The sequence below is a fragment of the Sander lucioperca genome, chromosome 1, assembly GCF_008315115.2.
Source record: "Sander lucioperca isolate FBNREF2018 chromosome 1, SLUC_FBN_1.2, whole genome shotgun sequence".
Taxonomy (NCBI): domain Eukaryota; kingdom Metazoa; phylum Chordata; class Actinopteri; order Perciformes; family Percidae; genus Sander; species Sander lucioperca.
This window is the reverse complement of record NC_050173.1, coordinates 9,723,785-9,743,899: the sequence shown is the minus strand read 5'-3', so window position 1 is coordinate 9,743,899 and position 20,115 is coordinate 9,723,785. Positions and strand designations below refer to the sequence as shown.

General features: G+C 39.9%; 1 protein-coding gene across 4 annotated transcripts; it reads right to left on the bottom strand.

Annotated features, from left to right (window-relative positions):
• Positions 1-483: 483 nt before the first annotated feature.
• Positions 484-20,114, bottom strand: LOC116034972 (AP2-associated protein kinase 1-like). 4 transcript variants are annotated; one of them, XM_035991759.1, is made up of 21 exons: positions 19,064-20,113; positions 17,729-17,847; positions 16,478-16,586; positions 16,130-16,272; positions 15,523-15,644; positions 15,077-15,158; positions 14,534-14,666; positions 14,272-14,375; positions 13,380-13,462; positions 13,056-13,216; positions 12,501-12,622; positions 11,428-11,811; positions 11,062-11,207; positions 10,771-10,967; positions 10,595-10,684; positions 9,344-9,439; positions 8,862-8,969; positions 8,385-8,555; positions 7,697-7,804; positions 3,117-3,138; positions 2,363-2,530 (listed from the first exon to the last, which is right to left on the bottom strand). In XM_035991759.1, the coding sequence occupies exons 1-21, from the start codon at positions 19,224-19,226 to the stop codon at positions 2,506-2,508; spliced, it is 2,688 nt and encodes an 895-aa protein (XP_035847652.1). In that variant the 5' UTR covers positions 19,227-20,113; the 3' UTR covers positions 2,363-2,505. The 4 variants fall into 4 exon arrangements, 3 of the variants coding, with proteins under 3 accessions (XP_031133664.1, XP_035847652.1, XP_031133665.1); XR_004895063.1 differs by lacking the exons at positions 2,363-2,530; positions 3,117-3,138 and adding exons at positions 3,740-6,288; positions 6,321-7,340; XM_031277804.2 differs by lacking the exon at positions 3,117-3,138 and having other exon boundaries at positions 484-2,530; positions 19,064-20,114.
• Between the last annotated feature and the right edge of the window lies 1 nt (position 20,115).

Here is a 20,115-nt window from a genome sequence, read left to right as displayed (position 1 = left end):
ACCGATACGTTTTTTTCAAGGCCGATACTGATTATTAGTAGATAATGAAACCGATAACCGATATTTGGAACAGATATGCATTTACAGTGAAAATGAAAATCTTTATGTCAAAATAAAGAATTTGGAATGTAACAAACTCCAAAAACAAAACTGTTTAAATGCTTTAAAAAATTATTTAATAAATCAGAAACTATCAAGATAGTGTTGTGGGCGGGACATTAAGTCCGACTCAGTGGTGAGTGAAACCTAAGCAGAGGGACAGACACAGAGCTGTAGCGGAGCTAAAGTAGCGCACTTTTTCATTAATAAACTTTAACGGTCATCAGGCAAATAAAACACCGATACAGATAATCTGCAAACTGCCAAAAAATGGCCGGATAATCGGCCCTGGCTTAAAAGCAGTTAAAATTTGAACAGACATGAAAGCCTGGATCCCCTAATATAAAACAAGTTAGCAATGAGGCACTAGTAGAAAGACCAGGATACTATTATGTTTACAAACCTTTAATAAAATACAGTTTAAAGACAACTTTTCCTAATGTCCAGTATTACGAACCTAATAATATAGAAACATACATAGCCTACAAATACTGTTAGCATGGCAAGGCAGCACGGTTTTGAAAACAATTGTGACTGACAAAGTAAAAAGCAAAATTAGAAGCGTTATTTGAAATTACATCACTTAATAAAAAAGTTGACTCGGTAGAGATGTTTCTTGAGAATCTCTTCTGACCTGTCACTTTTTGCTCTAAGACATCAGTGAATGTGAACCATAGAAATTATGTTTCATTTCAAATACCAAGACCAGAGACAAACAACACCAGCAGGTTCAAAATCCTTTCAATAGAACTATAAAAAGGTCCCTTAGCACTGGTGCAGCCTGTGAACAATTATTAAGCAGTAAAGCAGTTAAATTGACTTCCAAATCTTATCATACTGGTTCCAGTACAGCTTTCTAGTGACCAGCCATTTGGGATTTTGCGTAACTCACTTTCCTTAAAATCTTTATAAAAAGTTTACAGAAAACTCTGTTGATATGAAAGTAATACTTGCATGACCATTTTTTATCCTTCAACTGTGTGAAACATCTTTCACACCATTATATCTAATTTCCAGTGGTTTCTTTGGCTTGCAGCAGAATGTTTGGTATCTTTTGCAGCACTTCTTGCAGGCCAGCAACCATTTTGAAAAAAATAATATGACTGGTATTAAAGGCACAATCCGTATTGTAAATGTAAAGAAAACAGTAAACAACTAGAAAGGATTTAAAACCTGCAATCAGTGCCAAATTGATTGACATATTTTTAATACAAAGACTATAACTGAAAACAGCTACTTTATCTCTAAGATATTGTTTTCTGATGCTGTTAAATATAACAGCATCAGTATAGTAAACCAATAATGTTTGTAAAGGTCTGAGTAAAACAGACCTATATTTTTATAACCATCGGGAAATACAATAGATGCTTTTCATTCATTATTCAAATTAAACGGTTATGGTTAAAAACAGATTGGGTATCTATCAAAACCCTTTTTGATATCCTAAATTGAGTCCAGGACCAATCCTTCAAGTTCATCTTAAAAACTTCTTAGTCCAAGTTCACATAAAGTGCTAAAATGATGCACTGCTGTGCTCAGACTGAAAGCAAATACCATTACTGAGGTAGAGTACATAATTGGTAAAAAGGATAATTTACTCGTTTTAATGCTGCAGTAATAATGACAAGGGTAAACCTACATTAGAAATGGGGGTGATACTGCAACTGAACTATACTTTGGCTCCTTCTTAAGTTAGAGAAAAAAGCTCTGACTTGGCATATTTTAAGAGATTAATTATATGATCAAGGTTTCCCCTGAGAGCATCTCGGCTGGAAAGGCGCAGCAGTGAACGGGTCATCCAGAGGTCTTCCCCCGATGGTCCAGGAATGCAGAGGCCCCACAGCTACTGAACCCACGGCGGCCTGCTGACCGATCCTGGAGACGACCCGGTGCACCGCCACTGGCTGCTGGAGCAGAGGCGCCTCCGTGTGCAGAGGAAGGGCCCGAATACCAAGAGACGGAGGACCGAGAGGAGATGATGCTGGCACCAGGTGACACTGTTTGCTCGTTTGAATCTGCTGTGTACCAGACTTAAATATGTGAGTGTTAGTAGGAACAGCTTGGGTGGTTTCCTGCCTCTTTCCAAATGGTGCCTGCAGGAAAACATCAGATGTCTCAGCAGGTGTATGAGACGCAGAAAAGGAGGAGCTGCTGAATGCCATCTTGCTTTCTTTCCCTGGCGTTTTAAAAGGGGCCAGCTGGAAGACGTCAGAGGTCACTGGGCTGTTTGGGGACTGGAACTGGGATACTTGGTTGACAGGTATGAAAGGCAAGCTGGTGGAAGTAGCTGGTATAGTATGGCGTTGTACGCTCCTCTCATCTGATGGCAACATGTGTTTATTATAGACACATGCAGCAGTCTTCTTCTGGATCCTCAGCCTTTGATCCTCTTCAGCTCGCAGTACATCACTGTTGAGCTCCCTCTGCAGGTCTGTATGTGGAAAAAATGGGAGAGAGGTCAGATATAAAGATAATGCTCGAAAGCTTTGCTGATCTCTGAATCTCTTATATAAAATGTTATATTTGGCTATCTATGATATATGTTCTAGTGCAAATTTAGGGTTTTGATCAGCTAAAGACAAATTTCTACTCACACTTCCACTGGACAATAAGGTTGTATTCTCCTTTATATTTATCTGGACAATCGTTCTCAAGTGGATCAAAACCCAATAACAAACGGTTAGGATGGGTGATCTGAAAAATAGCCCAAATTTTACTGGATTTTTGAGACCAATAGATATCTCAGAGTTCCAATAACAATATATTGGTCGATTATATATATCATATTATATACACGCATTTCTGATAAAGATCTTTTAAATTTGGTTATTAGAGTCATGACCAAGATATGTACTGAGCAGGACATTTTACAGTTGAAAACTAAACTCGTCGGTGTTGCAGGTGTATTCCTGACTCTTAACTCTACTTCATTTAGGAAAGTAAAAAATGATAGCCATAGTCACAAAAATGTAAAAAAAAAAATGGATTGACATTTGAATGGGGCATGAAGGTCTTACCTGAGTAGAATTAACCTGCTATCTGAGCAGAATAAGAATTTGATTAGTGCATTACACAGTTAAATCTCTACTACTATATTATGCTACAAATAAACAAATAATTTACTAGATAATTTAAGCCCTCACTAATCTCACCCAAAAATCTTTGCACGCAAGTCTGATGAGAAACAATTAAAGGATAACTCCATCAATTTAGCATTGCACTCCTTTAACACCGTCAGACTCACGATGGACAGTTTGGAAATAAAATGATACAAATTGATGCAGCAGAACCACACATATTGTCTTCTTCATTGTCAAACCTGGGGCCTACAGTGCCCACAATGCAACTTGACTGCCGACAGTTGGGTCGGAGATTTGGGTGTATTATGCTAGTAGCGGCTAATGACGCCATGCAGCTCCCTCTGAAGACACAAAAGGCTTTAAAGTTTTTTCACATACAGTAGTACTCCCCAAGACCTGTAACAGACTGTGTCTAAAGCAAAGTTGTTTAAAATGTGGAATATACTTATAAATGCTGAAATTATTTCTTTTACTGACAAAACATTTTGTCATTTTGAGTTGCAGTACATCAACCAAAATTCTGGACAACAAAGAAAACCTTACAATCAATACTCAACACGTTGACATTCACATTTGTATTTTATTTGCCATCCCTTAATAATTCTTTAATTATCTCACAAAAATAGAAGGAGCACACGATATCACAGCTCTGACGCAGGTTTGGGCCATAGAGACAAGAGGAGTCTTGAAACACTCAGTAGTATCAGATAATCGACAGATTTCATTTTTGGCAAAACAACAGAGAAAATGAGGGGCTTCTGTTTCACATCAAGGACTAATCTCGCTACCTGCTTGGCTTTACCGATTACAACAGCACGCTGGCGGCTACAGGGAGAAAGCTCGGGAGTTGCATAGGTTCAAACAGTAACTGCAAAAGACTGAGTTGTTCAGAGGAAGGATCATAAAGACGATGATAAAAACAACATAAGCCTTCAGTTGCACATGCAGTACCAACATTAAATACACCCAGGAGACTGTTGCTTTAAAACCAGCCACTCCTTTAAAGTTTTCAGAAATTTATTTAAAAAATAAAAGGATGTAATTAAAAATTGAAATCAGGAGATCTACTCAAAATACTCTCAATCTTGGGGGTTAATGAAAGAAATGAATGGGCAGAAACAAAGATGTCGTAGCCTTTTATCATTTAAGAACATGTGAATCAGTCACTTACTGTGCTCCATGCTTTTGGCAGCACTATTCTCAGATTTTGAATTTTAGGATTCAGTTCTGAGGATTGATTTATTGTATACTGCTAGCTTGACTTTGATCATTCAGAAGGTAACTACATTGTATTTGATATTGCACGTATGCAAGTAGAATATATCTAACTAGCTTGTAAAAACCTATTATGATTTGTGCACTTTGTCAGCATTAAACCATAATATGACTGACATGTTTATCATTCAACATTCTTGTTATGCTTCAATATACAAATAACACAACGAACTATAAATCCTGATTATTTCTCTTAAATCTCTGAATTACTTTACTTAATTTTAAGTAGATCTCACTAAATAATCACTTTCTAACATGCCAAAATGAAAAAAAAACATGGAGTCTTCCCAGTGTAATCATGCACAGGAAGCTGATTTTGCTAATATTGCTGATTTGGAGCAGATTTTTTTCAAACCCTGAACAGCTGACTTAATGCTGAGTGTTATATCTCCACTGGCAGATTTAACCTTTACACTTCACAGAGCCCCTCACACATTAACCTTTGAGACAAATTCTCTTAACTGTAACATGGAGCGCAGACATCCAGAGGACAGTGAGACTGGGGAGCAGTAAGCCAATAAAATCCAACTCTCAGATGTAGCTCTGACTTCCTGAGAGAACTTGGGGCGGGGCTGTGCTTTCAGAAGAGATTTTAATGACATCGTTACCGTCGCCATATTTGCAGCAAACAACAACAACACAAGTAGGCTACTGGAAAACACATCCAACAATTCTGACTCCACACACACATACATACTTATCATTAACACTGTATACCAACACACATGAACATAACATTCAACAACACTGCCATGCTTTTTTTGATATGAATTTTGTGATCACTAAAGCCTGTAATGCAAAACAAAGCTTTACAAAGCACAATTTTTCTGAAAGATTCTAGTTTAGCGATGAAATAAAACGGGACTAAGATTCAAGAGGTTAAGCTCCCACTTTTCAGAAAACTGTCAACTGTTTTGAATAAAAATATAATCCTTCCATCAGTCCGTGTAAACAAACATAACACAGGCTCACTTTCTTTTCACAAAGGTAGAGGAGGTGAATAAGACTCATCTCCAGGTTGAACAAAGACTAGGATTATCATCTATACAATAATGTACTGACAATAACTGAGTAGATATAACCAAGAAAAAAAACGTTCTCAACACAGTTCCACAAAGAGGAATGAAATATTTATATAGAGTATTCTTCAATATTATTTAGTGATTATGGTGTCAGAATCATAGATATTGTTTATTATAGACTACTATTTATTTCTTACATTCATTCTCTAACACTCTATTCATATTAACATTTATTAACAGGAAAACAATGTCATTTTGAGTCATATATATATCATATATATATATATATATATATATATATATATATATGGATGGATATATGAGCTTTTACAAGTAAAGCAATATGTTTTCCACAAGTAAAGCTTTATGACAATGACTTAATATATACACAGGAAGAACAACCAATTCTATGGTCTGGATAAGAGCCTGCAGGGGTTGCAGATATCTATTTACATAAATTAGGAATGAACAAATGACAGGAATGTAGGAAGGATTGCACAATGAATGTTTGTGTTGATATTTGAACAAAAAGTGCGAGTGAGTGAAAATCATTTTTAAATGCCATATTACTGTTTCTGTTAGTGCCCAAAAATGACCTGAATCGTCATGAACTGTCTCTCTCTAGATAAAAGCTACAGTACTTCTACTATTTCCTATTACTGATTATTCAAATTATTGTCATGATTTCATGCATTTCCTATTGATATGGCACACTGCTATTAAAACTGTTACATGACCCTGATTTGTTATTTAATTCCAAAACAACCTATTGTTTGCCTCAAAGATAAAATAATAGCAAATGAGAACGTTTCCTCATTTGAAAAGTACAGTTTGTCTGTTGGACATCATTTATTTTGTTTTTTAGTTATTGTATTGTATTTAGAGTTTAGCTGATACACTTTCTCCACCAGTCACCAGTTATTTCACAGATTATTTTATGGCACTTCACTGTTTAGTCTGATCAGGGCAACCTTTAGTGTCCTGCTCTTCTCTTCGTCGCAATTACTTGTATTACAGTTAATAATAAGGTTATGGCTGTTTTGTTTCATTTTTCAGTCTAATCTATAGCAACTTTAAATTGTTATAGATATTCCATCCAACAGCCATAACAGAGGTAACATTTATGCTACTGTGCAAATTCGGCTACATGTCTAAGTTTCCCTTTTACATTTCATTAAACAAATGGTCATTTCACTTTTCCATGGTTTTTACTTTAAAATGTGCAAATAAATCTGGGGAGGAGAATTTAAAAGAAGGCAAACAACGACAATTTCACTTGTGCACGAGAATAACTACAACCACTTATAACTATGCCTATTGTACATTACAACAATGATCTTCTATTGTTTGCTATTAGACATAATGCAATATTGGTCAAACAAACTGGATAGCAATAATGTATCCTGATTGACAGAGAGATGTAATGTCTAGTCTTTAGAAACTAAGGATGATGTTAGTGTACTGGCCACTCTTAATACCAATGGAAGATACATGATGTGTAGGGACTACAACCAAGAGAAAATGTGAGTGAGAGGGTGAGAGATGAGAGGTGAAGAGAAGCCAGATAATGCAATTGATACGGCGGAGAAGGCAGGTGTGAAGAAGCACTAAAAGGCATAGGACGTTTCTACTGTAGGAACTAAAATGGAGATGACAGCCGGGGGAGGGGGGTTGCAGGAAGTTAGCCATGACACAGTGTTGATTGCCGTTATGCTATGCCAATCTATAATTCAGTGTTACAGCATCTACGGGGGGGAAGCCGCCTACAAGTCGATGAGCTGATCCACCAGCAGTATGGAGCGGGCCAAGCTGGGCAGGCTGGATTCAGAGCCGCCACTGTTACTGCGCGAGTGGCCTCCTGAAACTGGCCGGAGAGACAAGGGGGGAAGGCGGGAGGCGAGACGAATACAGGCAAACGGGGGGGGGAAGCAGGAGTCACAACAAGCAAAGACAGCAGTCAAGGAGGGGGAGAGAGGTCGAGAAAGAGAGAGAAAGAAAGAGAGGACAGAATTTACCTCTACTTGTTTTAAAACATTCTGAGGATGTAAAAATAGTGCAGGCACCGGATCCTGTTATCTGTAGGTTTGACTATTTCATTAATTATTTAGCAAATCAGCATGCAACTGAAGGAAAGCCAATAAACAGCCAATCGCTGTGTCTTTAATCCTAAAGACCAAATTGTCCCACCTGTGCTTCTTGGTAGAGAAAGAAAAGACTTACCTTGGGAGTTCTTCCGGCCTGTGACGGGAATCGGATCAAACTCATCCTCGGTGCCTGCCTCTGTAGTGGCCTGCTGGGGCTCAAAGTCTGAGATCAGGAGAGACGAGTCTGCGGACGATAAAAGAAAGGTGGGCTATTAATGGAAAAGTGTGAAAGCCCTGTGCCAGAAAGGGTTTTAGATTAAAAGTGAAAACATAATAAAAAGGAGCATTGTGGCCGAATAAAACAACGATTATTTTTATTCAAGCATTAAGTAGATGCTTCATCCACACATAGTTTAGGCCATGATGAACATTTTCAGAAAATCATAAGTTACAGCAAAAACACATCAGAAGCTCTCCAGTGGTACAAAGCATGTTTGATAAGATATTATGAGGAGAGATCAGTAGTAATTAGGATCATGCAGCTGGTGCACATAGTCAGGCTGTGATTCAGTGTTGGCATTGTCAACGGTCAAATGCCTTGGTTCACCAGCCAACAACCAAACCACAGCTGTTGAGCTCTCAATTTGGGACACACAATGTGGTTTTACAGATTATTCCATTTAAAAGAAGCACTTAGCTACTAAAAAAACAAAACAAAATGTATTAATGTGAAACCGATAACATTTAAGCAGGACCATCAAGTACTACTGCTGACAACAGTTGTTCCGTGCCAGAGTAGTGTATCTTTAGATCTTACAGCTCACCTGCTATAGGCTGTGCAGAGTCCCCAGACAACAGACTGAAATCATCCAAAGCAGAAGCAGCGGAGGTGGGAGCAGAAGAGACGGAGGAGGTGGCGCTGCTCGCAGGCGGAGGGGCGGACAGACCAGAGATCAGAGAGCAGCCCAGGAGAGATTCGTCTGCGGTGAGAGGGTCTGGACCAGGTCAGGAGAAGCCAAAGGTATAAAGAAAAGAGGGTAAAGTTTAGTTATGGTTCAAGTAGAAAGAGGACAAGGACACATGGCTCTGAGATCTACAGTGAATCTAAGAGACATGGACCAACCCTCTGCCTTATGCTACTTCTACTAGTCACACACACACACACACACACACACACACACACACACACACACACACACACACACACACACACACACACACACACACACACACACACACACACACACACACACACACACACACACACACACACACACACACACACACACACACACACACACCTTTTGCAGACTCTCCCACTGATCCACCGAAGGGATCAGACAATGACAAGAGGTCGGGTAGCATGAGAGAAGATGTGTCTGGAGATTTCAGTCCTTCAATCAGCTTCTCTGAGGGCCAATGAAGAATTAGGAGGTGATAAAGGAAACGTACTTGAGCAAAGTACAAAGTACTGCCGATATACTGTAGTAAGCACACAGATGACTACAGGCTAAAAGAGTGTGTTCACAGACACATATTTGGTGTGGAGCCAGACTGACTGCTGATCATGTACCTAATGTTTAGATCATGTACTTCCATACCATTATTTATATATTCTTATTATGTATTCATTTTACTAAGGATAAATGAGGATAATCAACACATGTTTTTGCTTGTCATGAATCAGTAATTATGTACACTATACATTTGACCACAACTAAGAAAAAGACCATACAAAGGCATATGTGTGTTTATTGGATCCACGGAGAGAGATATTATTTACCTGGTGTATCTGACAGTTCAAGGATACCGAACGAATCTGGGACAACCAGCAGTGAGGCTCCTGAATCCACATCAAGAATGGTTGATGGTCTTTCAACTAGGAAACAGAAGCAGTGTTTACAGCAAAGATTTATTATCCATTACAAAGCTGAAACAATTTGCCTAAAAATGCATTATGCGAGGGAGCTGATTTTGTTCAGTTTGTGTGTTTCAATACAAATTGTTCAAACTTGGCTGAAGTATTTACTCTTTAAGCCAATTACGACGGTTTATACCAAGTCAAGTGTGTATTTATCTGTGGTTATTAAAAAGTGACTATGGGTGCATGGAATCAAGTTTTCAAATAATGACATGTCTACATAAACACAGCAATTCCTGAGTGCATTGTATTTACTCCAACAGACCAAATCAACCTTTATGAGCTATTGAATGTTTTTAGAATGTGTGAGACTCTAAGCAACAGTGCTACCTAATACAGTAGCAAATCAATCCTTAAACTTTTTCGTTCTTGTTAAAGGGAACGCATAAAATAAATTAGTGGCTACATTGACTGAGTACAGCAACAATACTGTCAAAACTCTTAACAGCATTTCTTTTATTCTGACCAAACCCTTTATTTTATTTATGTGATGCACATCGGCAGCTTTTGAAAGCTTCTTAAAAGCAATCAGATTAATGGATCAGATGCATTACCAGGTTTACATTAACTTCAGACTGATACAGTACAAAGCATTATCTGGCATCAGTACAGCAGTGAGGTAAGGTATTTAAGTGGGGAAAAAACTTCACAAGATATCTTTACTGTAAATCTCAGTCAGAGCTACATTGCTAAAGAAATGCTCTCGGTTGACAGGAATGATGTCTGGTTGACATTTAACCACTTGAACCAAGCATGCAATTGCTGTGGGGGGACAGGGGGGACAGGGGGGGTCATGCCACCCCCCCCCCACATATGAAATGTATTTTTCCGCTTTTTGACGAGATTAAATTCATTTGTTTGTTTCAGCCCCTCGTTGCCTGCTTTCATTAAGTGTTTCAAACTTTATCACACATTGTTTGTTGCAGAACCATTGCATTAGAAGAACAACGTAGCTTTTGCTTTTTATGAGAAATCATAATGTGTTGGTCTGAACTGTGTTTGTAGGGACAGTCCGAGTTTGTGATTGTGTCGCTAAAGGGTCTGTGAAGTTTAATGGGTCCAAGTCCATGCAGAAGAAAGAATGGATTCTGTAGACTGTCTAAAAGGACATACCAGTATCTTGGGATGTATAATCCATAGTTGAGGTCTGCAGGCCTGGTATCAACTCCTCAGAAGATGATGACTTCATTTCTGAGGGCAGTTCTGGAAAAAGGAAATGTCCAGTTATTAAGAGTTTACAACATATTAATACAAATATACATCAAACACAGTAGTACTAAAAGTAGTACCAGTCGGCTTTTTGTCCTCAGTTTTGAATTCATCTGCAGTGAAGTTGGAAAAGTTGTCATCGTCAAATGGGTTCCATGCTGGCTGTGTGGGGGTGTTGGTGGCATCAACAGTGGGTCCAGCTTTGTTTTGGTCCTGGCCTGCATCACCAACACCGAGCTGAATAAGCTGGGCAGTGCTTGGTTGAGATGAAAGTGATCTACAGTAAAAAAAACAAAAATATCATAAATAAAACAAACAGGGGAAGACTTCGGACTATTCTTCAGGTTTATTCCAGTGCATGTGACACTTACTGTTTGAGGGCAGCGTCTCCATTAGCTCCTTGTGGCTGCTGTAAGGAGTCACTCACTGGAACTCCAACAACACTGCTCGCTGTGGCATCACTTGGCGTGCGTTGGTGGCCTCGTCCTTCAGTTGTCTTTGGAGAAGCAGGTGGAGTCTGATCAAAACAATATTACAATATTTTTAAAAAAAAATCTTTTTCAAAGTCACACCTAGGGGAAAATGGAAACAATTGGTGGATAGATGGATGAAGAGAACACTAAGCCATGCCACTAAAAGATTACAGACAAATAAAAGAAGATGAAGTAATTAATTCTGACAGCTCTACATCTACAGTGATGATGATGTTCAGAAGCTGGATGGTGAGCAGAACTTACCGTAACTGCTGCTTTTTGGCTGATCTCAGTGGAGGCGGGCTGAGCCTGGGCAGCTGATGGCTGAGTTATCTGCTGCTGCTGAGATACAGGCGGCTGACCAGAGGCTGGTTTGCTTGGTGACGGATGAGACGCTGGCTGCTGAGCCGGTGGCTGCTGTGTCGCTGGCTGCTGAGCCTGCTTGCGTCGAGCTGGGCGTTGAGGTGGGGCTGGGCTCGATGGAGTCTGAGCTGCCTGCTGGGAGGTGCCGCTGGCCACAGAGGGAGGTGTGGTCTGTTGCTGAACTATTGGCTGTGCTTGGGGTTGAACGTCAGCCTTGGTCACTGCTGACGCGACTGCTGCTGCTGTTGTAGTTTCTGCTCCTGTAGCTGCGGCTGGCTGCACCGGCTATCACACAGAAATATATGACCGAATCGGTTACATCTGCAAACTACCTCAAGTAAGTAAGTACAATTTATTTATATAGTGCTTTTCACAGATTAAAATCACAAAGTGCTCTACATAAAACATAAAATATGATACATATTAAAACACAGTGCACAATTAAAATCATAAAGTAATAAATAAAAAAATAAATAAAAATAAAGTGTGGACAGGTCAACTGTCGCCTGTTTAAAAAAAGTAGGTCTAACTTAGTGCTCCAAGTTCCACAAGCAACTGTGAATTTATATTTGTGTTGGGCTGATACGTATGGTTATTCGGTATGTGGTTTATTTTTCAATGAATTGATTCATGATTTAGTCTTTAATATACCATCACAATTTCCCAGAGCCTAAAGTTATGTTTTGAATTAGTTTGTTTTGTCTGACCAACAGTCCAAAACCTTTAACCGGATAAAAGGACAACAGTTATCAAAACCTTTCCATTTAATTTTCTGTCAATCTACTAATGAATTAATCAACATCACTAATGTGAAGACATATGGAGGGACAGACAACAACCAAACATGCATTATACTTTCCTGAAGGTGTTTGATTCTGCCTTTTTCCTTTTTTGCACATTGTCGTACGTTTTAGGGTTTGTATTAATTTGCACCTGTAAAAAGCTGTCTGTTCAGTGTAATTTACGGCATGTACCTGCTTCTGTGAAGCCACAGCCTGGCTTGAATTGTTTTGTGACTGGATGAGTGGCAGAACTGAAGTCTGTGCCTTCTGTGACTGCAGAGCTGCAGCGGGCTGAGAGAGGTTTAAGCTGACTCCTGTAGGATGTTAAAGGAGCACAGACTACAAATTACTCAACAGCATGGACACATTTTTAATCTTAATACTTGTACAGATGCGCAACAATGTCAAAATCAAGCAACATAAACAGGTTCATCAGAGCAGGGGATCATAAAATATGTTGATAAAATACATCAAAGTGATTTGTAACAGGTACAACAACTGATATCAACTGAAGCAGAATTTCAGAGTGTGGAGAAAATCATTTCATAATCACTTTGGGCCTGTGATTAGATTGCTTTCATTTGCATGAGTCTTAACCTGCATACTTGATCTGTTCCTGTTGATAATTGTGTTATTCAATGTGTGCACAAAGGATTAGAAGGATCCCTGTCTTAATGCACATCCTTATTCAAAAGCTTGGTTTCTTTTTGCTATAACAGGAGAATAAGGACCGAGTGCTATACGTACCCACAGGCTGTGCTGCACCACCAGGGAGATTAGGCCGCTTGCGAGGGGTGAGAGCAGCAGGCTGGATGGGTAGGATGCCAGCCGCAGGCTGGGTATGTGCTGCTTTGGGCCTCTGGCGAGGGGTAATGGAGGTTTCAGTGGTGGGAATTGGATCCGTCAGTCTGGCAACAAAGGGAGCATGTTGGCCTTCTTGTTAATCATGGGAAATAGTCTTAACATAATTATGTAATGCGTATCAAAATACTGACTGTACCTAATTACTTCCACAAAATGCCGTGTTACTACAGCTTTAATGGTGATACAATGTAAGCAAGTCATGCTTGCCTGGATTTAGCTTGGCTCTTCTTTGCTGCTGCAGCCTCACTCGCTTTGATTGGCTCAGGAAGTTTAGAAGGAATTGGAGAATTCTGGATTAGGGAAAGAAAATGCTAAATCTTTAAAGAAATGTTAAGCAGTATTAATGATAATGGTACAGACAACATGTGACAATTAAAACGTCCTGATTGTTGCAGTTGGCAGTAATACAGTCCTTCCAGAAAAATGCGGAGTTTTTTTTTATTGTTGCGGGCAAAAATCCGTGATTATGCGGCACATTTTCTTAAAAAATGCGATGGAATATGCGGGGCAAAAATTGTGGGAACTTGCAAAAACTGCGGTTTCATCATGGCTTCATCGCGGGGTTTGCAGCTTTTCGATGATGTTCACGTCGCGTAATTACGTCACATAACGTTCCCATGGCAACAGGGGAAAATGGCTGCTCTTGTGTGAAGTAAACGCAACATTTTTCAACTTTCTGCTAAGATATATGTGACTTTTTTGCAACGAAAATGCGGGGATTATGAAATCATGCAAGCCCCGCATATTTTGCGCGGAAATCTGCAATTTATGCGGCGAAAGTGCGGCGTATTTGAAAAAATGCGGCCCCCGCATAAATATGCAGACTTTGGCTGATTATGCATTGAATTATGCGATCGCATAATCGCGTTTTTCTGGAGGGACTGGTAATAGTGAAGAATACCATCAGTGCTAACAAGCATTCTCTACTGTTTGCAACTGAATTAGTGCAGATTTTCTTCCAAAAATGTGACAAGGTGGTTGGTCAGGCAGACAGCTCCTAGCAGATTCCACTAAATACGACATGAATATCAATTCCTGATGAGAGAAAGCCAAGCATTTCCAAATATTTCAGCTGACGTTGGTGCACAGAGAGACTGACCTTCACATTCTGAACAGGGCAGGTCCGCTGAGCTAGTTTAAAAGCAAAATGGGACACCTGGTAAATATCTGGTCTTTTGTCTGGGTCTGGCTCTAGCATGTACCCTGAAAAACCACAAAGAAACATGAGAGTGCGACTCAAAAAGTGGAGAGTTACGAAAGTCAGTAAGTAGATAGTCCCACTTTAACCACAAATGCATGCCTTTGTGAGAACTGAAATTGATGTTGTTGAAATCATTAATTAATGTTTAAGAAGGACTAACGAATGAGGCAGTGAAGATCATAAGAGTAGCGGGAGTTGTCTGGAATGGTGAAACTGCCATCACAGATGGCCACCTGGCTTTCACCAAAGGGCAGAGTGAAGAAGCACACTTTGTACAGCAAACAGCCCAGCGCCTGGAGAAAATAACCGCATGCATGCCCCGTCACACCAAACACAAAGACAGCAGATGAGGAGAAGAGAGGATTAATAAAGTATATCAATAATAACAGTAAGTCACACAACAATTACCTTTTTCTCTCTACCAGCTGGTATAACGCTATGTATTCAGTGAGCAACTTTTATTAGTCATGGGCCATTATGTCAAACTTGGGTTCTACAGTAAAACATACAGTAACCATAAATAATAGGTGTTAGTTCCACAAAGTATACCATAATCAATAGCTTGATCATGTTTTACGTCAACGGAGGCTATGGTGTTTAGTTTTACAAGATATTTATACAGTATGATATACACAGTATGTGTTACTGCTCTATGAGCAACTTCTGCACCCCGGTAATGATAATCACAGTTCTCCTCACTAACCCAAACATCTGCTTTTGTGGTGATAATCTTGTTATTGTAGAGATTCACCATCTCAGGGGCACGATATGACAAAGTGGTGTACCTGAAAGAAAACAGGAATAAATTAGTAAAAATTAAAAAGGAAAAAAAGAGGAAGAGAACTACCAGTCTTTGCTGCAGCAGTGAAATACTAATAACCTACACAGCAGTATTTGCTAATAGATGTGCATAAATGCTAAGTGGTGATTTCATCAATTACAAATTACATTTTGCCTCACGCAAAATAATAATAGCGCTGTAAAAAACCCTGCAGTCCATTTGAGCATGAGGTGAAAAATTCAATTAGTCTATAAAATAACAACAAAGCTGCTCATGAAGGAAAAACTGCTGACAGTTTCTGTGCAGCCATACCCAAAAGGAGTGCTAATGACTGAAAAATGCAAAAGCAGACAAAAAGAGGCACAAACTTTTTGATCTCTTCCTCCACGGTGGCCACTCCTTCAGTCTGTGGGCTCTGGAACTTGTTAGTGGCGCTGCCAAAGTCACACAGCACATAATGACCCTTGTCATGCAGGAGGATGTTCTCCACCTATAGATATACAAGAGATAAGACACACACACAGTCACATAGAGCAACATGGAGGTTATACATAAAAGGACCCTGTTAGGAGGCAGTGCAGTAATTGACCCATTATGCCAAATCAAACACTAGAGTTTCTTGCCTCTTGGAACATGTACACTTGATATAATGATGAATACAACAATCAATGTAAGGCCACCTTTACATTATGACATGCAAATGTAAGTCTAGTTTTAATTAACTTCTGCAGTTGACTGCGCTCTGCAGAAATGGAAAAGGTATTTGAAGTATTTTGACATCTGACAATCGTGTCTCCTATTAGAGCTATCCATAATTAAACAGAGCTTCAACTCACACAAACATATCAATCATGACTCTTCAAACACATAGTATGGTGATCCACAGTAGGTGTTAACACAGAATGGGCTGACTGTCCTATCCTGCACACTGCAGAGCAGAGCATTACACAGAAGACAAGTGGCAACATGTGTCACCTTAAGGTCTCTGTGGATGATGGGTGTCTTGCGCTGGTGCAGGCGAGAAACAGCATCACAGGTGTCACAGAAGATCTGCAGCACCTCAGCCTCAGTGAAGCCAGTCTGCAGCCTCTGATTCATCAAATTGACCACCTGGCCCCCTGCAAAACAATATCCAATTATACAGCGGCACAAACAACAGGGAAAATAACCTCACCTGATATCATTGAACATTAACTTGTGTGTGTTATTCTTTTAAAACACTGATATTGTTCTATTATTCTGAAACTGCTACCCAAACTCAAATTCTTTCAGCAATGGAAGCATGTGGCTGCAGCCACAACACATTTCCCTTTCAGCACTCACCCTTGCAGTAGTCCATTAGTATGAGAACCTCCCATACATCCCTTGATCCCATAGCCGTAATACTGGAGTCCAGATAACCAACAATATTCTTGTGACCGACAAGGTCTTTCTGCAACACAAACACACATTCAAGAGCATTAAAAAAAAAAAAAAAACACTGTTCATAAAGCTTGTACCAAAAAGCACAACTTCTGCTAAGCTGCTGCATAGAGTGCATGTACAACATGACCGGTGGAGTGAATTGCAGTATTTCAAAATGACTTGATTCTCTGCTTTGAATTCATCATTCAGAAAAGATGCCACAGAAGTGACAAAATGATGTGCAACACAATAAAACGATGGAACAGGAAGGAAATATTTCCATATGTTGCTGCAAAGAGGTAGATAAGAAGTTTAATGTCACAAGCCTTTTAATTCAATCTGGTCAGTGTTTTGTGGTGTAGTGTGAGGCCATCACCTGCAGAGGGAGCAGCAATGGAGAGCTGAAATCAGGAACCCATTAGGTAATGAAAAAATGTACAAGTACTGAGGTGAAGCACTGTCTGTCTGCCTGACTGTCTGCCGATGCGTGTGCGTGTGTGTAAGAGCTAGTAAATGAGACAGAAACTGAGAGGTAAATAAAACATGTCATATGATGAGGAAGAATCACACCAGACATCATCTTTAAACCAAATGTGAGGGTCCGTTAGTGCTAGGACCTAAGAATTTACTGTATGCAATTCTGTTGACTGTTTATACAATCATTTTTTTTGTAAATTCCATCCATTGCTTCCTTCCTTCCTGATTGGTCCTTCAGACAGAAGAGAACAAATCCTGTGTGTGTACACAATGACTGTAGGAGTCCAGCTACAAAAAATGTTTCAAAACTAGGAAATAAAAATCTCATCACTCTCTTCATGAACTAGATGGTCCTTAAGAATTGGTGTTCGTACGAATAACCCATGCAACTCGTTCAACAATACATCTCAGGAGGAGAGCAGAAAATGCAAGACAATACTATGAAAACAAAAACAAAGCTCACCAAGAACCAGATGAATAAATACAGTACGGTCATCCAAGCAACCCTGCTGCAGGCTGTACGTGTACCGAACTCGGCACTTGTTCTTAGTCATTCTTGACAAAATAGAGAATACTTGCATGTGCGGATTTCTTGGAAGCTTTCAGACACAATTTGAGTTTCACTTTGTTTGTGGTTGCCTTCATATGTGGTTTCAACTCCCATAGAAAAATCACATCATTTCAGCCACTCACCATTATTTGAATCTCGCATTTGCACACCTGCAGATCATGCTCATTGTTGACATACATCCTCTTCAGGGCGCAACGCACCCCTTGATTTGTTCGCACGAGGAACACAATTGCAAAGCCACCTGCAGGATTGAGAAAATAAAACGGTCAGTCACCAAAACCTAGGTGCATGCTACAAGATTATTACCAGATTTCCCTACAAACAATACAACATGCATAAGACTTGAAATTCAAGCATCACACCATTCAGGTTTTCCTAGATTTCCATCCAGATTTTGGAAATGTAGCTGACCTGCTAAGTTTTACACCCAATTACTTCCACAACTGTTGCAATCTGTGTCTATGTAGCCTTACACCAATATGAACAACTAGGACCAAATGGTGCAGCCTTATAGCGTTATGTATTAGTCATGTTATAGCTGCAGGGTTTACGTAGAGGGCCACATTGAGGCCTAACCATCTGGTATAGCTCAGACCACAAATTCACTTTGTCGAGTTCAGTTGTGACAGAGTCATCAATTTCAGGCAGACAATGCAGCTTATACTGCATCCTCAGCTTGACATGAGTGAAATGGTATTGTATGGCACTGTAACACTATAAATCTGCAAGAGATACCTATGATCATGGGTTCAGGTTGAGGGTTTGCATCGATACTAATGATACTGTAAGGGAGACGTAATTACCACAGCCTATGGTTAAGAAGATTAGTAGCTAATGGTCAATCAAAAGTCAAAATAGAGGTAAAGAATGTCAGAGTTTGACAATAGTCATTAAGAGTCTTTTACCAGAAGCAACTACATCACTGCAATATTCTCTCATTTAATCTTTATACTGTACTTGCATTAGCATGTATGCAGTCTGTGCAAGCACTACCAGTTACAGTTGGCTCACATTATGTTAAAATAAACTGTTTTAAAACACTACAAATAGAAATATAAGAATAACAAAAAAATGTATTCCCGTTTAAATTGATTTGTTTTGGTCAAGTACAGGCCTCCACTTCAGCATCAGTAATTTGGGGCTGATGCCAAACAGTCCTAGCACCGGTATCTAAGAAATCCAACAATCATGTGTGATCTACAGCTTGCACTGTACCACCAACCCTTCATTTATTCAGCAGTAGGCCTCTTTTTTGCATTTAGGTATCCAAGATACATAGATGATAGATCATTCCTGTGGGGATGGCATGAAGTTACATCCCTGCTCTGTCATGTGATTCATGCATTTGGCTTGCAGGATACACATCATACTCTCGCTTCAACAGCATGCATAAAAATATAAGGTTGGGGGGGCAAACAAACAAATGGCATCATTCGGCCTGTGCAAACCCCTCTCACCTTCAGCAATTATCTCCTCAACAGTGACCTGGTGCCGCCCGACAGTGAAAGCTCTGCCAATGAAATTACCGCCTGCATGACTGGACCCAGAGCTGCTACCTCCTCCTCCAGACCCAGGCCCAGAGCTCACCAACTCCCGACGAGAATCAAAGAACTTCCTCATGTTGTCGAAATGACAGGAGTATTTGCGGCTTGAATCACAGAAACACAGATGAAGTGCTTGTTTCCTGTGCACTGAATGATTGCACTGATAGATAATGCAGGTCAGATTGTAAACCGAACGAATCCGACGCTTCAAGCAAGTCTATTTGCAGCCTCAAAACATGCAGTGCTTCCTTTGTCACTTATAACGTTGAGACAACCCAGATTTTTGGTGGCAAATTTCCCATTTGCTTGCCAACACAAGCCAGTTGGTGATAGAGCGGCTGCGACTAGCTGTTATATAAGTGAATTACACCACCCAGGAGGCTAAAGCATCTCCGGAGAAAGTATTTCTTTAGCTATCCATCCAGCTGTTCATGGTCGGCTGCTGATGATGATAACATTAGGTCCTTCTCCATCTCGTCCAGACATTACCAAGCTAGCTGAGTGCTAGCTACTTACGCGCTATGACATTTCGTGTAAGGTTATCCAGGTTATCCTCTGAAGATAATGTCTTCGAGTGCGACGTATCCGACGTGTAACTTGTGTGATAGCGTTAGCCGAAAAATTATTTCCATCCTCAGTCAAGTGAAGCAACCGTTAGATGGCACATAGCTGCCCGCCTAGCTATTTAATTGTTTCCATTTACATTAAAACTGTGATTTTAGTAAGCTAACGCATTAGCGCGATGCAGCCTTTCATCAACACAGACAAGCGCATTATCGACAAGAAACTAAAGCCTCCGTCTGTTGCAACTGTTGCTGCAAATGAGAAACCACAGAATTTGACATCTTCCAAAACATTAGGCAGAGGTTTCAACCCAGCAGTCTAATCTCTGCAACCACAGCAGTCTTTGGCTGCCAGCGATATCGCAACATCCTAGCTGTTGCTGTTGACGCACGGACAGAATT